We start from the raw sequence: 20,380 nt of genomic DNA on the forward strand, positions 1-20,380 counted from the left end.
TTATATTTCCTAAACTTGTTGGCAGATTTAAGTGATTTTTTTTAATATGTTATAGCCTAAGGGCCGGTTGTTCGAACGCTAATCAACAATGATCACTATCAAATATTTAATTACTGTCACCAACTGTCAATGTCAACTTTTATTGGGTTGCTGAAAACATAATTGATTATAATTATGAGATTAGTTAATCAAATTAACATAACAATTATTAACATAATTGATTAAGTAATTTCATAATTGTAATGAATAATTATGATTTCAGCAACCCAATAAAAGTTGACATTGACAGTTGGTGACAGTAATTAAATATTTGATAGTGATCATTGTTGATTAGCGTTCGAACAACCGGCCCTAAGTCTTTAACAATACCGCTGTAATAATATTGTTGCTAACCAGTTAAATTTTTATGGTGTACCGGGCATTTATAAAATACTGAAATTAAAACCCAACTATAGACTCCGGTTTTCTTAACATTCTGTTTTTTTGATTAATTCGCTTATGTTTAACAACAAGATTTGTTATTTATCAATTCAGGGTGTTTCCAAATCAGTGCGACAAACTTTAAGGGGAAAGGAACAAAATGAAAAATTTTGAAGCCTGTATTTTAAATGTAATCATTTTTTTCGAATTCTGAGAAAACTAATAAGTATTTTTGAAAAATTTAAACGCAGAATAAAAGATTACTTTATTACCGAGGGCCAAAAGTCCCTTAGAATGAATAAAAAGTTTTTTTTTAATGACATATTTGAAACTAAAAATCACACTAAATTTTCCCAGTTTTTCACCCCTGTAACTTATTAAAATAAACATAGAAGTTTTCAGGGACTTTGGGCCCTTGGTCCTAACGTAATCTTTCACTCTGCTTTTAAATTTTTGAAAAATACTTATTAGTTTTCTTAGGATTCGAAAAAAATGAATCCCGTTTATATTCTTGTTATTGGTTTTTTTTTTGTATAATAAACGTTACTTACAAGGAATTACTTTTAATATTATTTTGTACAAACTTTCAATTAATAATATTTTCTTGTTCGATTCAAAAAATACTATAAATTTTACCAGAATTTGTACTTTAAAGTCGTAGTTTCGAAAGCGGTAGTCCGAAAGTCAGACTACGGACGTCATCAATTGCGACGTTGCCCTTTTCTCTTCATGGCTTGTAAAGTAAAGGTGGCTATGGCTGAATGCACCCAGTAGTGACTCAGTGACCACGTGACCAGTGAACATCTTGACTCTTGACACATCAGATGACATTTATTTGTTTTTGTTTTGTTGTTTCAGTTTTCCAAAATTTATTTACAACAAAATAATACTAATAAAAATGGTTATTGAATAATTTGTTTTATATGTATGCATTTATTAAAAGTAGTAATAACATGGTTATTGGTCAGATTTATTTTGAGCTTCATACCTTTTAGCTAGTTGATTTATTATTTAAAAAAAAAGGTAATTCACATTAATATAGAAATAAACTATAATTTATTACTAAATATTAAAATTTGGATTTCCATGGATAATACGGAAAGAAAAGAGGGAAATGAAGATACAACAGTAACAAATATTAAGGTTGAGAGTAATATTATTGTCAAACCTGAGTTCATAAAGAATGAACCTGCTCCAGTTGATCTTTATAAACATGTTGAAGATTATGGACATGGAGGTTTTGATATTAGTTTGGACCAAATTAAAACAGAATTATCAGTTGAGGATATGACATTTGAACAGAATCAAGATGATTTATCACAATTCCAGTATTTTAATAGTGATGTTCATAATATAAAACCAGAGCATACTGCTAAAGGAAGTCAAAGCAGTGAACATGGTATGTATATTTACAGTTCAACTCAAAGAGTTGTGATATTTTATAATTCTCTTTGAAATAAGAATTTTTATTCTTTTTGTCCAGGCTTCACCAACAACAAATAAATGAGTGAATAGTTATTCACTGAATAAAATTTCTTAGTCAATTATATTTTTGTTGTTTCAATACAATTTTAATAAATTACGGTAATACTGGTGAATTTTCTTTGCTATACTTAAATATTTAAAGCGAGGCTAACCTGTCAATTTATTTGAAGATTAAATAGTTACATATTTGATAAATAAATAAAATAAGTCTTATTATTTGACTTAATTTGATAGATGTAGCAAAGGTATTAATTTCCTTAGAATGACAACTAGAGTGTGGTGGGGCTGCGATGTTGAAACATCTTTATTGTTTTATAGAGCTTATATACGATCCATTATAGATTATGGTGCTACTCTCTACGGTTCTGCTTCCAAAAACCTTTTAAGAAAAATTGACGTTTTCCAAAACTCTGCCTTGAGAATCTGTTTAGGTGCTATGAGATCTACTCCTATACAACCAATACATGTTGAAGCTTCTGAGCCTCCTTTAGAGATTAGAAGAAATTTACTAAGCGAAAAATGGGTACTTAAAGCACACACTACAAATTTCGAATTATTTTCCAGTATATGTCATCTTAACGAATCAGATCTTACTCACAAGTATTGGATTAAAAAACCATCTCCGCCTTTATGTACTGCATTACAGAACAATCCTATTTTGTCAAAGGAATTAAACACAGTAGACAAAAACTTAGACTACTTTGCTCTCTTCCATAAAACTGATGTAATAATACCCACATACAACGAAAACAACATAATCAGCAACAATATCCTGAAATCTATTTTGAACTGCTACAGTGATGCAACAGTTATATACACAGATGCATCTAAATCAGGAGAAGGGTCTGGCTGTGCGTATTTTTTACCCTCAGGAGGTTTCGAATTCAAGTACAAACTTCCCAATGAGTTTTCAATTTTCTCTGCGGAATCATTGGCCATACTCGAAGCGTTGAAATATATTAAAAACTCTTATACTAAAAAAACGTTAATTCTTTCAGACTGCCTATCAGTTTTACAGAATATCAAAAATACTTTTTTGCCCAAAACATTTAGTAATCCTTACATATTTTTAATAAAGGATATGTTAAAGCAGTTAGAAGACTCTGGCTTCAATATAAAATTTATTTGGGTTAAGGCACATATTGGACTCAAAGATAATGGTAGGGGAGCCCAAGCGGGGATTTTTGCAGTTACTCGAGCGCGTCAGATTATCATATGGGGAGAAACCTGGTACACTGCAGATGTACCTCTACCATATATTGGCTCTTAACACAGGGGAGTTCGTTAAGGGGGGCCCGAAAAAAAAATCTATCCTTAAAAAAACTCGAAATTGTCAGATTAAGATAAGGTAAGTTAAGTACATGCAAAAGAGTGTATATTTCAAAAATCTGACGATTTGAGCCGGGCATAAGGAAATGGGTGAGCCCCAAAGTTTCACAAGAAAAAAGCGAATATTTCACCAAATTAATGACAGATCGAAAAACTAAAAAATATGTGCTCAATATTTTTTAAAAATCTATCGAATGATACCAAACACGACTTCACACGGAGAGGGGTGGGGGGTAAATTTAATATTTTAAATACGAATCCCGCGATATTTCGCAAAATGAACATCAGATCGAAAAACTGTAAAATACACTTATTCAATGTTTTTAAAAAATCTATCGGATGGTACCAAACACAACAACCCACGGGAGTGGGGTGGGGGGTTACTTTAAAATTTTAAATAGGAGCCCCATTTTTTATTGCAGATTTGGATTCCTTACGTAAAAATAAGTAACTTTTATTCGAAACATTTTTCCGAAATATGGATAGATGGCGTTATAATCGGAAAAAACGATTGTTGGAAATGAAAAATTAAATTAAAAAATGGCAAGCGCCCACTAAAATGGAAAACTTTACTTAACTTTTTTTGGTTTTAGGACCTACTCTTCACAACCCAATAGGTCCCTAAAGCGCTCGAGTGGCTGCACATTTAGCATACTTTGCTCCCCTACCATAATGAGTATGTAGACTACTTAGCTAAATCCAGTATAACATCAGGCACTTTATTGTCATATTCTTTATGTGTATCAGATGTTATTACTATTTTTAAAAGAAACCAACTATCGATATGGAAAGATCAATGGAATCTTTACTGCTTAAAAAACCCCACAAGATACACCACTTTACAACCAGTGATTCCACAAAATACATGGTTTAAGAGTTTTAAAGCTCCACGTAAATATATAACAACTATAAATCGATTACGTTTTGGGCATGCTTGCTATCCAAGTCATTTATATAAAATAAATGTGATTGAAGACAATAATTGCAAACATTGCGGAAAGCAGGGTGATCTTGATCATATCTTTTTTGACTGTACTAAGTTTCAACAGCATTCAAACTCTCTCTATAAAAATTTAATTCAACTTGATATGCATGCACCATTCAATATACAGTCTTTGCTGGCTACAGGCTCACAACAAATATACAATATCATTATAGATTTCTTGTCAGATACACTCACAGTCCTATAAGATTTGTACGTGGGCATGAGATTTTTTATGATTTAAGTTCAGATTTGCATCTTTTTTTTTGTCATAAATGTTTTATCACTTTATCAGAGTTCCATTATTGTTTTTATTGTATTATTATTGTATTGTATTATTTATTGTGTTACTATATTGTTTCTGTTTATTTTGTATTAGGATTAGGATTGTATTTTGTTTATTGCAACTGGCTGAATGACTAATGTCTATGCCATTAAATAAAAAAAAAAAAAATTATTTGACTTTAGTGAAAGATAGATATGTCAGTTTTATTGGTTGAATATCTTTATTCATTGAATAAACTACTATTCATCATTGGTGAAACTGGCCATAATCTGGTAGTAAATCTGGACCTCAGAGGTAAACTATACTATGTCATTTCGAGCAACTGTGTTTAGCATGTGTTTGCAACACAGTTTAGAGCACTAACGCCCGGTTTCCAAAAAAATGATCAGTGTAAAAATTATGTAATCGAAGATTACAATAGATTAAATGCATTTTGAGTTTCAGAAACGTCAATCAAACAAGTTTTAACAACAGTTGATCACCCTGACAAAACGATTACTCGTTAGTTTACAGCCGATCATAAGTGTTTGATAAATTTTATTAACGTTTCGACGCAAAATTTACTAATTGATTTGAGTCTCCGAAAGGTGATTAACCAGTTTTGCTTGTCAAAAGGTGGTCAAAATGGACTGTCAGCTATTCTGAGATTATTCATTGATTAACAGGCTGTTAAGCGTTTTTTTAGTTTTAGTTTTAGTTTTTAATAAATCATATTATTTAATAAATATAAGATGAGATTTCCAAAATTTCACACTTCAAAAACTCATAATAACTTGGAAGTACAAATTTAAAGTCCTCTTTATCTTAAAATAGTTCAAACGACCCGTGACATCACAGAGTTTAACTATGTGGTTCATATGTCAACTGTTTATATGTATTCATGTTATATGTTGCTATTTGTCATTTAATTTATGTTTTAATTTTTAATCATATTTAACCTGACCCAATAATTAATCTCATTTAACTATATCATCACACCTCATCAAAAGCCTTACAAGAACATATTCAGCGATTTTGGTATGGCTTAGAGGGGTCTAGGACGTTTCATCGCCGCCAGTTCATCACCGCCGTTTCGATGCCGCCAGTTGGCCGTTTTGATGCAGCAGGTTCATCGCCAGTCAGTTAATCGCTAACTGATATATTTCCAAATTTTCGACCAATTTTCGACAGTTACATTTATTATTTATTTTTAGTATTAAATAGGAATTCTAGGAAATGCGAGATATGACCATTCCCGTTGCCATACTTAATCTTTTAATAGACTTTTAAACTTTTATAATATAAAATATAATTTAACACTACAAATTTAATACTGTTTAGTGTCAAATTTAGGGGAAGTAGAAAAAGAATAGTAAATGAATATAATAATATTTTTCATCTATTTATTTGTCATAAGTTTTGAACTGAATTTAACGTCGTTTCTTGTCATCTCCCATAATACAAGATCAACTGACTAACTGGCGATGAAACGGCCGGCGATGAAATGGACTGGCGATGAACCGGCGGCATCGAAACGGCGGCGATGAACCGGCGGCGATGAAACGTCCCATTCCGGGCTTAGAGCCAGACTATGTCAAGATCGCCAATAAATCGTGCTGGTAATCGCCTTGCTGCGAAACCAAAAACAGAAAGAAGAAGAAGAAGAACTATGTGGTTCCGTTTATGGTTATATTTACGTATATTCTTCTTCTTCTTCTTTAGTTTATTGGCCTCCACCTACTTGGGTATTTGCCCAGCTCGTCGTCGAGGAATAAAGGAAAAATATTTATATTCTAATTACATTTATCATATGTCGTTGTAATAATATAAACTAGTTTGTTGAGATTGGAGTTTGATACAGTTTTTGAAGGAAAGGAAAGAAGGACTATTGAAAATAAAACCATTTTGTAAAAGTACAAATTTTCTATGAATAGTTCAAACGATCAAAAACACTTTTAACGTCACATAACTGTATTTTTTACTGACGTTTATCATGTCTAATTTAAAATTATACAGGGTGAGTCACCATTAACGGGACGGAAGATCACAGCGAAATGGTAAAAGATTTGAAAAAATTTTTAAATCAGTAGTTTGTAAGTTGATAAAGCTACATTTTAAAATTATTTTGAAATATACAGGGTGTCCCAATAAATGGCGACGTATCAAAGTTATATTTTTTCTTATGGAACACCCTATATTTTATTGCATTTTTTAATTATTCGCAAAAAATAAGGTATAGTTTTATCAGGCTTCCCTATACCTATGTACAGAGTGTTCTGAGTTATGTTGACTTTTCTTAAAATGTAGAGTTTTAAAAAAAGGCTTATTCTCAAGTTATTTAAGAAATTATAAAAAAATTACTTTTACATCTAAATAACTAGATATTGGTTGAATGTATTCCATGATTTATTATTACACATTTATTTACAGGGTGTTCAAAATTTACAGTTTCATTATTGGAATATTCACTGTGTCATATGATGCTTATTTTAAATGGAACACCATGTATATTATTAAATAATTATACTAAACAAATTTACCTCTTTCGAATGGTATATGGATATCCTATACCTAGGTCTAATAGTTTTTGCGTAATTTACAATTATTTAAATTCTTAATCTGCAAATCGATTTTAAAACAAAAGATGTAGTTAATTAATGTCATTGTATCGCATTGTCATTTTATCACTATACGGTCTCGTAATTATCTTATAATTAATGTATTCCATGATTGATTATTACCCATTTATTTACAGGGTGTACAAAATTTACAGTTTCATTATTGGATTAGTCAATGTGTCATATGATGCTTATTTTAAATGGAACACCATGTATATTATTAAATAATTATACTAAACAAATTTACCTCTTTCGAATGGTATATGAATGTCCTATACCTAGGTCTAATAGTTTTTGCGTAATTTACAATTATTTAAATTCTTAATCTGCAAATCGATTTTAAAACAAAAGATGTAGTTAATTAATGTCATTGTATCGCATTGTCATTTTATCACTATACGGTCTCGTAATTATCTTATAATTAATGTATTCCATGATTGATTATTACCCATTTATTTACAGGGTGTACAAAATTTACAGTTTCATTATTGGATTAGTCAATGTGTCATATGATGATTATTTTAAATAGAACACTCTATATTAATAAATTATTATACTAAACACAGGTTCCTCTTTCGAATGGTATATCGATGTTCTATAACTAGGATTTCTAGGAGTCATAGTTTTTGTGTAATTTACAATTTTCTTAAACGGTAAATCTATTTTAAAAATATTTATTTTAGAGTCACTCTCGATTTTTAAACCCATCATCTGGCATAGTTGGTATAAACGAGTGCAGTTGTAAATAAAAATGTAAACTTTTAGTTGCTGATTTGTAAAATAAATTTTTTCGTTGTTGAAAATAATTAAATACATAACGAAACAAAGAATTTTATTAAAACAAATACATAAATTAAAAATACAAAATGAACCACAACTTACTATAAGTAAAAAATTATCAGTTATGTAAAAGATGTTCAAAATGTTTGCTTTCTTGTGCAATACAACAAGCGATTTTATCTTCAAATGATTTGCTTACATTATTTAACATAGGTGGTGTTATAGAGGCAAAAGCGTTCGAAATATCTTAATTTCATAATATCATCTTGAGTAGTAGGAAGTGTAGCATATACAATAGTTTAAATCATCATCATCAATGGTTCTACAGCCCTATGAAAGAGCCTCGACCTTACCAAGTCTATAACGCCAGTCAGTCCTATCCATTGCCAACCGTTGCCAGTTTGCTGCTCCTATTTTTCTCCCATCCTCATCTACACCATCTTTCCATCTAAGTTTTGGCCTACCCCTATTTCTACTTCCCACAGGTTGTGACATAAGGATTCTTCTAGGAGGGTTGTTAAGCTGTGATCTTGCTAGATGTCCTGCATATCTTAGTCTTCCTATTCTTATAAGAGATACTACGTCTTTACCACCAAATATATGTTTATATCTGTGGTGTACCTCGTAGTTGTACCTCCTCCTCCAGATACCATTTTCACAGATGCCACCGAATATGCCTCTCAGGATCCTTCGTTCAAATATAAGCAGAAGGTTTTCATCTGCCTTGGAGATGGTCCATGTCTCCGATCCATATGTCAACACTGGTTGTATACGGGTTTTGTATATGGTTATTTTTGTTTTTTGGCTTAAGTTTCTGCTTCTCATATGTCTACTCAGTCCAAAATAGCATTTGTTCGCTAGGATTATTCTTCGCTTGATTTCTTCCGTCATGACGTTCTCCTTGGTGATCAGGGAGCCTAAGTATGTGAATTTGTCCACCACTTCAAAGGTAGAGTTATCAACAGAGAATTGGTGACCGATGTTTCTGGCTCTATTGTTGGGTGTTGATGCCATCATCTTAGTTTTCTCGTTTACTGTCAGGCCCATATTTTTTGAGGCATTTGAGAAGGTGGTATACATTTCTTCTAGTTTGCGTGTTGTGCGGGCAACTAGGTCCACGTCATCGGCATATGCCAAAATTTGGGATGATTTATTAAAAATATTTCCTGTGTTGTCTATTCGGGCATCTCTGACCGCCTTTTCCAGAGCTATGTTGAAGAGGAGACACGCCAGCGCATCTCCCTGTCGCAGCCCAATATTCGTTTCAAACGCCTGTGATTGTTCGCCCTGTATTTCGACTTTGCAAACGACTTTACGCATTGTAGCCTTAACCAATCTTATCAGTTTGTCAGGGATGTGGAATTCATCCATGGCTTCATACAATTTATTTCTTAGGACACTATCATAGGCCGATTTAAAATCTACGAAAAGATGGTATGTGTCGATATTGAATTCATTGGTTTTTTCCAGTATTTGTCTTAGCACAAAGATCTGGTCTGTTGTTGATCGACGAGTCCTAAAACCACTTTGATATTCTCCAAGAAGCTCCTCTGAATATGCACTTAGGCGACCATATAAGATGCTCGAAAATATTTTGTAAGCTGTATTAAGGAGGGTTATTCCCCTATAGTTTCTACATTCCAATTGATCACCCTTTTTGTGTAGCGGGCAAACGATTCCAAGTCACCACTCTTCCGGGATTTGTTCCTCATTCCAGGCTCTCAGTATTATTTTATATATTTGATTAGTCAGGGTAGCACCTCCATATTTAATAAGTTCCGCGGATATACCATCACTTCCTGGAGATTTATTATTTCTTAGGTGTTTTATTATATCCCGTACTTCTTGAATTGATGGAGGCTCTAATGGTGTATTGTTGGTTGCTCTTGGGTTCGGTTGATTTGGATCTTCTACTTCGATGGTAAGTAGTTCTTTATAGTGTTCCACCCACCTTTTCAATATTTCTTCTTTTGTATTGAGTATGTGCCCCTCCTTATCCTTACATAGTCTTAGCCTGGGTTTGAATTCCTTTCTTGCATTATTCAGAGTTTTATATAATTTTCTTGTTTGATTTTCCTGTTTTAATGCCTCAAGTTCTTCCAGTATTCTATTTTCATAAGTTCTCTTTTTTCTTCTATGAATGCACTTCTCTTCTCTTCTAAGGACTTTATATTTTTGTTGTTTTTCTCGGGTTCTTCTTTGCTGCATCTGTTTATATGCATCGTTCTTTCTTCTTGTAATGTCCTCACACTCAGCATCGAACCAGTCATTGCGTGATGGTGGTTTCGCTGGTCCTAGAATATTATTTGCTGCGTCTTTAATATTACTTTTACACATTTCCCATTGTTCGCTGGTTGTTAGATTCTCATTAATTATGCAGTTAGTTTCGATATAGTTTTGAAACCTTTCTACCGTTTGCGGATTTTTGAGGAGTTCAATATTAAGGCGCGTTGTTTTGGTACTTCTCTCCTTCTTCGCGTTTGAGATTCTAGCTCGAATTCTTGTGCCAATTAGAAAGTGATTTGAATCAATATTGGCGCCTCAATAGGTCCGGACATCCATCAAGTTTGAGAAATGTCTAGCATCTATGAGCATATGATCAATTTGGTTGTTCGTTAATCCATCGGGCGAGGTCCAAGTTCCCATATGTATTTTTTTGTGTAGAAAACATGTGCTTCCTACGATCATGTTCTTTGCGGCTGCGAAGGTGACTGCTCGGTGTCCATTCGGATTGGTATTATTATGGAGACTATATTTACCGATGTGCGGTAGATATATTTCTTCCCTTCCGATTTTTGCATTCAGATCACCGATTACTATTTTAATGTCACTTCTGGGACAACTATCATATGCTCTTTCTAATTCATCATAGAATTCGTCTTTTTCTTCGTCTTCCTTGTCCTCTGTTGGGGCATGTACATTAATAAGACTTATATTAAAGAAATTGCCCCTGATCCTTAAGCAGCTCATTCGTGGATTAATCGGCTTAAAATCTATAACCAAATGCTTGACTTTATTATTGACTATAAAGGCTGTCCCAAATTCATGTCTAGTTTATATTTTAAATATAACTCCATTTAAAAAAATCCATCTTTGTCAATCCTGGGGACCTAGGTGGCTTTCGTAGATAGCATGATTGTTCATTTTTAGGAACAATTAAATTTGAATATCATACACGGATGTTTATATTTTTGATAATTGCCAGACCGTACTGTCATAAAATGACAATGTCATACAATGACATTAATTAATTACATCTTTTGTTTTAAAATCGATTTACAGATTAAGAATTTAAATAATTGCAAATTACGCAAAAACTTTGAGACCTAGGTATAGGACATCCATGCACCATTCGAAAGAGGTAAATCTGTTTAGTATAATTATTTATTAATATATATGGTGTTCCATTTAAAATAAGCATAATATAACATATTGAATAATTTAATAATGAAACTGTAAATTTTGAACACTCTGTAAATAAATGCGTAATAATCAATAATGGAATACAATAATCAATAATGGAATACATTCAACCAGTATCCAACCATTTAAATGTAAAAGTAAAAACTTTAAATTTTAAGAAAAGTCAACATAACTCAGAACACTCTGTACATAGGTATAGGGAAGCCTTACAAAACTATACCTTATTTTTTGCGAACAATTAAAAATATAATAAAATATAGGGTGTTCCATAAGAAAAAATATAACTTTGATACGTCGCCATTTATTGGGACACCCTGTATATTTCAAAATAATTTTAAAATGTAGCTTTCATCAATTTACAAACTATTAATTTAAATTTTTTTACAAATCTTTTACCATCTCGCTGTAATCTTCCGTCCCGTTAGTGGTGACTCATCCTGTATATACAATTGGTGTAGAATGTAAACATACAACCCCGTGACGTCACGACGCGTTTCGGAGTGGCTGGTATCAGTTGAATTTTTAGTCGTCTTTAGGGGCCAAACGAAAGACAAACAAAACTTTTTTATCTTTGATACAGGTTCTAAATTATGTTCTGTTGTGATTTATACCATTTTTTTCAAATTTGAAATTGTATGCAAGTTCCCTATTGTGACATTGTATTGATACCAAATCGTATATCAGATAATCGATTTTCTACATGTAATTTTGCAATAATTGGCGTCTCAGAAACCCATCAGACAAAATAAAAATGTGATGAGAAAAGTACTTTTCATCATCATCAAAATTGGCTCTACAACCCATGGTGGGTCTTGGAATGTTCCAGAATCAGCTTACATTCTTTCCTATCCTTCGCCTTGGTTTTCCAATTTCGCACTCCTAACATTCAAAGTCGTCTTCCACCTGGTCCTTAAATCATGCTCTGAGCCTGCCTCTTCTCCTCACTTCATCCATTCTCTGGATATAAATGTGTTTCGATGGCTCCACCGCATTCATTCTCTCTAAGTGACCTAGCCACCGCAGCCTGTTTATTTTGATATCTACTAATAGTCCAGGGCGCATCTGTTTTGAGATGGACGTTGAGAGGTGACTCAAATTTTTTTGCAGAAATTGCTTGAAAATAAATCAAATAATAATATTTGAGTTATCCTCCCTCTCAAAAAGGTCCGGAACATTGTTTAAATAATCAAAATGTCAAAAAATGAAGGAAAAATTCGATTTTTTTCTTCGTTTTTTGATTATAACTTTAAAAGTATTCATTTCCGAGAAAAGTTGGACTGACATAAAAGTTGCGTAATTAAATTTCCTACAATATAGAATTGGTTATAAATTTAAAAAATAGTCACCCTAGTTGCAAAATAGCAATTAATTGCAAAAAAAACATACAAAAACAAGTATTCGCATTTTACGTTTTTCAACCATTTATGCTACACTTAGGACCTTCATATTTCACCCAGAAAAACTTTATGATACATTAAAACAATACTGTAAATTTAATTAAGATCGGTTCAACAGATTTTCCAAAATAAATTTTGCAATCCAGCTTTCGCAAAAAAAATTTATTTTTTCAAAATGTTACTGGATTGAAAATAAAGCAGTTAGCAAGTTGATTTTTTTTTGCTTATAGAAGTGTACTGTACCTTTCATTTGCAATTTGCAAAATTAAAATCGATTAATTACCACGGCGTCAGGAAATTTTTTAAATAAACATTAATTTTTGGTGCTACGCGCAGGACAGCGGTGTTGGATTCACACAAGTTGATTTCCACCAAAATTTCTTCCAATCTTTATTTACTATATTATTTTCTTACTCTATATTTTGTTGTATTTTAATATTTTAATTCCACAAAAATCAAACTAATTTTATTATTGTTTATGAAATATTGTTTAAACAATTGCATATGTTTAAAAAATAATAAACTTTTATTCTCTAAGTTAAAATATATGAACAAAGAAAGTTTTTGCTAATAAAAGTGTTATTTTAAAGGATAGAGTATGTGTTTTTATTTTGCAATAAACAAATGTATTTATTTATATCGAAATGTAATAAAAATTAAAATGTATCAACAATTATCAAAGGTCATTGGAATGCCCAATCAGAGCAAACTATCCGCTGTCCTGCGCGTAGCACCAATAATTAATATTTATTTTAAAAAATTCCTGACGCGGTGGTGTTAATCGATTTTAATTTTGCAAAATTGCAAATGAAAGGTACAATACAGTTCTATATGCAAAAAAAAATTCAACTTGCTATCTGCTTTATTTTCAGTCCTGTAACATTTTGAAAAAATGAATTTTTTTTGCGAAAGCTAATGAAATTTACTGTATCATAAAGTTTTTTTGGGTGAAAATATGAAGGTCCTAAGTGTAGCATAAATGGTTGAAAAACGTAAAATGCGAATACTGGTTTTTGTATGGTTTTTTCGCAATTATTGCTATTTTGCAACAAGGGTGACTATTTTTTTAATTTTTAACCATTTCTATGTTGTAGGAAATTTAATTACGCAACTTTTATGTTAGTACAACTTTTCTCGAAAATGAATACTTTAAAGTTATAATTAAAAAACGAAGAAAAAAATTGAATTTTTCCTTAATTTTTTGACATTTTGACTATTTAAACAATGTTCCGGACCTTTTTGAGAGGGAGGATAACTCAAATATTATTATTTGATTTATTTTCAAGCAATTTCTGCAAAAAAATTTGAGTCACCTCTCAACGTCCAAATGTACTAATATTTTTACAGATGGGCGCTGGTCTATAATATTAGGCTCACTATAAAGGTGGCATGGTTCTTTTCATGGGCATTTTTCAGTGCGTCACAAATGATAATAAAAAGGTAAGTCCATAATAATACACATTTATAACATTTATTCTAACATGTCATATTAGTTAAATCTGACAGTTGTCACATTTTATTTGCAATTTGGCATAAAAACAAATCAATTGTGTTTATTGCATTTATAAAATGGTGTTTTCTTTGATTTGTAATTTTTCTTCATTTATAAATTGTACAGATATTTTTTGTAGATATATAATTCGTAAATAATTTATTTTTTATTATAGCGCCATCTACCGACACTACACTTGGGAGCAAAATAATCGACTCTCTTGTTGAATTGTACACGTTAGAAGTCTCAAATTTCCTAAACCGGTTGTCCGATTTTGAGTGATTTTTTTAGTATGTTATAGCCTTATTATTTAAGGAAATAGATTTAATATTATTGTTGCTATACGGATAAAGGTCATTTTATACCGGGTGTAACAATCATACTGTGTTTTTTTTTTTCTTAAAGTTCGGAACACCCTGTGGAATAGTCTAGCGTATAAAAATATTTAAATTAAAATTCAATTGTAACCTTAGGCTTTATTAATATTTTCTTTTTGATTCATTTGCTTAGCTTGGATAATATAAAAGTTAGGTACGTTAACAACTAGCGATGGTTTTCATCAATAAATCGTCATTTTCTGCTTAGATTAATAAACAAGCCTAAAGTAGGCTATGAGAAATTAACAATTTAATGGATGTCAAATGGTTAACAGTCAAAAAGTGTCTGGTTTCTTGTGAAAATTAGTAGATTTATTATTTTTTTAAGTTTCAATTAAGTCTAAGTCCATAGTTTTTTTGTTTTTTTGGTGGAAATGGAACTATTTGCGATGGAACGCGTTACAAGGAATTTGACACGCGATGAGTGTGTTCAAGTAGTGACCTTACATAGCGAAGGACTTAGCTACCATGCTATCGGCTCCTTATATTTTTCAGCGACGATTATGAACGCAATCTGAAACACGAGCTGCTTGGATATTCTCCTAAAAATTTTCAATGCCTTAAAAAAGCCATTCCATTCCAAAATTTAGTCAAGGCGGGAAAAGGCAAAGTGGATTCTGGTAGAGAGCAACTAACTATTTTTAATGGGAAATAAGCCACAATTTTACTAAAAAATGATTTTTATTAACGTTTCGACGTCCAAATCGGATGCCGTTGTCAAAATACAAAAAATATTAATAAATTAAACAAAAATGTTGCTTAGTAAAAAATTCTTCTAATAATTTATTTAATCTGACTCATTTATATCGGCAATTCAGACATATATTATACATTTTAAAGTAGAAGACTTTCCCATTAAAAATAGTTAATTACAAAAATGCCACAAGAAAATAGCTTCAGAACAACAGTAGAGAGCAACGCTGTGTATTATACAGTATATATACAGGGTGTAACGAAAATACAGGTCATAAATTAAATCACATATTCTGAGACCAAAAATAGTTCGAATGAACCTAATTTACCTTAGTACAAATATGCATATAAAAAAAGTTACAGCCCTTTGAAGTTACAAAATAAAAATCGATTTTTTCGAATATATTGAAAACTATTAGAGATTTTTTATTGAAAATGGACATGTGGCATTCTTATGGCAGGAACATCTTAAAAAAGAATTATAGTGAAATTTGTGCACCCCATAAAAATTTTATGGGGTTTTGTTCCCTTAAACCCCCCCAAACTTTTGTGTACGTTCCAATTAAATTATTATTGTGGTACCATTAGATAAATTCAATATTTCTATAACTTTTTTGCCTCTTAGTATTTTTTCGATAAGGCAGTTTTTATCGAGTTGCGGCTTCTTTTTTAATATGTTTACATAAAAATTTTATGGGGGTTTTGTTCCTTTAAACCCCCCAAATGTTTGTGTATGTTCCAATTAAACTTTTACTGCGGTACCATTAGTTAAACACAGTGTTTTTAAAACTTTTTTGCCTCTTTGTATTTTTTCGAGAAGGCACTTTTTATCAAAATATTACTTCTTTTTTAATATGATTCAAAATATACCTAAAAATGTAAATCATAAATAAATTTTCATATTATTACCAAGTCTCCATAATCGTACTTAGCCATATACAAATATGTGGTGGATTTGACAAATATTCAAAATATCTCGATAAAAACTGACTTTTGGAAAAAGTACTAAGAGGCAAAAAAGTTTTTAAAATACTGTGTTTAGCTAATGGTACTACAATAATAATTAAATTGGAACGTACACAAAAGTTTGGGGGGGGGGGGGTATAAAGGAACAAAACCCCCATAAAATTTTTATGGGGTGTCCAAATTTCACTATAATTTTTTTAAGATACTACTACCATATGAATGCCACATGTCTATTTTCAATAAAAGATCTCTAATAGTTTTCGATATATTGGAAAAAATCGATTTTTATTTTGTAACTTCAAAGGGCTGTAACTTTTTTTATGTGCACATTTGTACTAAGGTAAGTTAGGTTCAATCGAACTATTTTGGGTCCCAGAATATGTGATTAAATTTATGATCTGTATTTTTGTTACACCCTGTATAGTGAGACATAGCTTGCCTAATAGTAAAAAATCATGTTTGCAATTGATTTCTATTATTAGATTATGTTCTCAATAATTATATTTAATCATACTAAACAAAACAGCACTTCTCGAAAATTTCACAACTGATATGAAAAGCTATAATCCCCAAATCATAATGGCAATGCATTCGAAATGTAAAGGATCTACTCACAACGTGACGTCATGCGCGACCTGAACGAAATTAGGAACGCTGCGTGTCGTATCTTGGGTTATTGTATCATGATGCAAGACCACATTCACGAACTGTAACCGAGTATTTACAACAGGTAAATCTTCGGACCTTGCATTGGCCATCGCATAGTGCAGATCTTAACCTGATCGAAAATTTGTGGGACATAATTAGCAGAAGACTACGACAGTGTTTGCCACCTCCTAGAACCTTACAAGAGGTAGAAACAGTAGCTCACGAGATTTGGAATGATATTGATAAGACCAAATAGCATACCTCATTTATAATATAAAAGTACATATCTCTTTTATTATCGAACATTACCAAATGAATCAAAAAACAATATGTTAAGAAAGCCTAAAGCTACAATTTAGTTCTAATTTAATTCTTTTATATATGCTAGAATATTGCACAGGGTGTTTCGAACTTTAAGAAAAAAAAACACCGTATGATTGTTACACCCGGTATAAAATGACCTTTACCTGTCTAGCAACAATAATATTACATCGATTTTGTTAAATAATAAGGCTATAACATACTAAAAAAATGACTCAAATCGGACAACAGGTTTAGGAAATTCGAAACTTTTAACGTGTACAATTCAGCAAGTGAGTCGATTATTTTACTCTCAAGTGTAGAATAAATGTTATAAATGTCTATAATTACAGACGTGCCTTTTTTCTGTCACATACAATTTAATGCGTTAGAAAGAAATCGAAAAACTGTGGCGCACTGAAAGATGCGTATGAGAAAAAGAATAAATTCGTTCGTTGCAATCCGGGACTGCACGCTGGGGTTTGTTTTGGTTGGATCAGGGAGAGCAGCATATGTGCCTCCTGATGAGAGACTAATAAGTTTCGAAACCGGTAGGGGTGCTTGCAGCACTCTCTGATTGGACTAGAATATGGTTCGGCTGTGTTTTCGTTTTGCAACGAAATTGAAAATGGTTATTCATTTTTGATTTACATTTACTCTGTGTGGAGTATGAAGGGAACCATTCTCGTTGGAACTTTACCGCGCTGAGCAGATGGGACGTGAATTGTAAATTGTAGAATTCCCTCATCTTCCTTAGTCTCAGCATCCGTATGGCTTGCAAATTGTAGAAGCCTCGGAGGTGTAACCAGAGAAGGTTCCCATTGTTTTCATTCTGGTGGGGTGTAGAATAGCATTATATTGTTTTATATGCCATTAAAGTGAAAACTTAGTCTTTTTGCTAGCAGTTGCCGCTAGGGCATCTATGCCATTTCGTTCGTTGCAATCCGGGACTGCACGCTGGGGTTTGTTTTGGTTGGATCAGGGAGAGCAGCATATGTGCCTCCTGATGAGAGACTAATAAGTTTCGAAACCGGTAGGGGTGCTTGCAGCACTCTCTGATTGGACTAGAATATGGTTCGGCTGTGTTTTCGTTTTGCAACGAAATTGAAAATGGTTATTCATTTTTGATTTACATTTACTCTGTGTGGAGTATGAAGGGAACCATTCTCGTTGGAACTTTACCGCGCTGAACAGATGGGACGTGAATTGTAAATTGTAGAATTCCCTCATCTTCCTTAGTCTCAGCATCCGTATGGCTTGCAAATTGTAGAAGCCTCGGAGGTGTAACCAGAGAAGGTTCCCAATGTTTTCATTCTGGTGGGGTTTAGAATAGCATTATGTTGTTTTATATGCCATTAAAGTGAAAACTTAGTCTTTTTGCTAGCAGTTGCCGCTAGGGCATCTATGCCATTTCGTTTGTTGCAATCCGGGACTGCACGCTGGGGTTTGTTTTGGTTGGATCAGGGAGAGCAGCATATGTGCCTCCTGATGAGAGACTAATAAGTTTCGAAACCGGTAGGGGTGCTTGCAGCACTCTCTGATTGGACTAGAATATGGTTCGGCTGTGTTTTCGTTTTGCAACGAAATTGAAAATGGTTATTCATTTTTGATTTACATTTACTCTGTGTGGAGTATGAAGGGAACCATTCTCGTTGGAACTTTACCGCGCTGAACAGATGGGACGTGAATTGTAAATTGTAGAATTCCCTCATCTTCCTTAGTCTCAGCATCCGTATGGCTTGCAAATTGTAGAAGCCTCGGAGGTGTAACCAGAGAAGGTTCCCAATGTTTTCATTCTGGTGGGGTTTAGAATAGCATTATGTTGTTTTATATGCCATTAAAGTGAAAACTTAGTCTTTTTGCTAGCAGTTGCCGCTAGGGCATCTATGCCATTTCGTTTGTTGCAATCCGGGACTGCACGCTGGGGTTTGTTTTGGTTGGATCAGGGAGAGCAGCATATGTGCCTCCTGATGAGAGACTAATAAGTTTCGAAACCGGTAGGGGTGCTTGCTGCACTCTCTGATTGGACTAGAATATGGTTCGGCTGTGTTTTCGTTTTGCAACGAAATTGAAAATGGTTATTCATTTTTGATTTACATTTACTCTGTGTGGAGTATGAAGGGAACCATTCTCGTTGGAACTTTACCGCGCTGAACAGATGGGACGTGAATTGTAAATTGTAGAATTCCCTCATCTTCCTTAGTCTCAGCATCCGTATGGCTTGCAAATTGTAGAAGCCTCGGAGGTGTAACCAGAGAAGGTTCCCAATGTTTTCATTCTGGTGGGGTTTAGAATAGCATTATGTTGTTTTATATGCCATTAAAGTGAAAACTTAGTCTTTTTGCTAGCAGTTGCCGCTAGGGCATCTATGCCATTTCGTTTGTTGCAATCCGGGACTGCACGCTGGGGTTTGTTTTGGTTGGATCAGGGAGAGCAGCATATGTGCCTCCTGATGAGAGACTAATAAGTTTCGAAACCGGTAGGGGTGCTTGCTGCACTCTCTGATTGGACTAGAATATGGTTCGGCTGTGTTTTCGTTTTGCAACGAAATTGAAAATGTTTATTCATTTTTTTGAAAAAGAATAAAGTTCAAAATTATAGCGTCTACGCCATAATCTGTTTCATCCACGCCACGCCTTTATAAATAATGTCCGAGGATTGTACATTCAAAACAGTCTAACCGTTCTTCATCACTTTTTGTTATCATCCACATTTCTGACGCGTAAGTGAGGACAGGCTTGATTAAAGTTCTGTATATCAATATTTTTGTTTTTTTGTGACTATGTTTGATTTTAAAAGTTTGTTTAATTCGTAGATATTGCTCTATTTGCTAGATATATACGTCTGTTAATTTCTGCAGTTACTGTATTACTTTGATTGATTTGTGAGCCTAGATATACGAATTCTCTTACACCTTCGAAAGTATATGTTTCAACAGTTAAATCATCAGATTATGCTACTTGATTATTATTTGGGAGACCTTCATATACTTAGTTTTATTAATATTAACTTGTTCCCCCATTCTTTTTGCTGCTGATTCCAATGCTGTGAACAATTGAACCAGATCTGCCTTTCTTCTTGATATGAAATCAATGTCATCTGCATACGTTAGTATTTGCACACTCCAATTAATAATGGTCCCTCTTGTTGTTATTCCAGATTTTGTAATAGCTTTCTCTAGGGCAGTGTTGAATAGAAGGCATGA

General features: G+C 32.8%; 1 protein-coding gene across 3 annotated transcripts in view; it reads left to right on the forward strand.

Moving 5' to 3' along the window:
* The first annotated feature begins 1,257 nt into the window (after positions 1–1,257).
* Positions 1,258–20,380, forward strand: part of LOC114339997 (zinc finger protein 678-like) — a 111,482-nt gene continuing 92,359 nt past the window's right edge. For all 3 annotated transcript variants that reach the window (XM_050653455.1, XM_050653454.1, XM_050653453.1), the window contains exon 1: positions 1,258–1,819. In XM_050653455.1, the coding sequence (XP_050509412.1) occupies positions 1,507–1,819 (313 nt within the window). In that variant the 5' untranslated portion in view covers positions 1,258–1,506. The remainder of the gene's footprint in view (positions 1,820–20,380) is intronic.

Source organism: Diabrotica virgifera, chromosome 6, assembly GCF_917563875.1.
Source record: "Diabrotica virgifera virgifera chromosome 6, PGI_DIABVI_V3a".
Taxonomy (NCBI): domain Eukaryota; kingdom Metazoa; phylum Arthropoda; class Insecta; order Coleoptera; family Chrysomelidae; genus Diabrotica; species Diabrotica virgifera.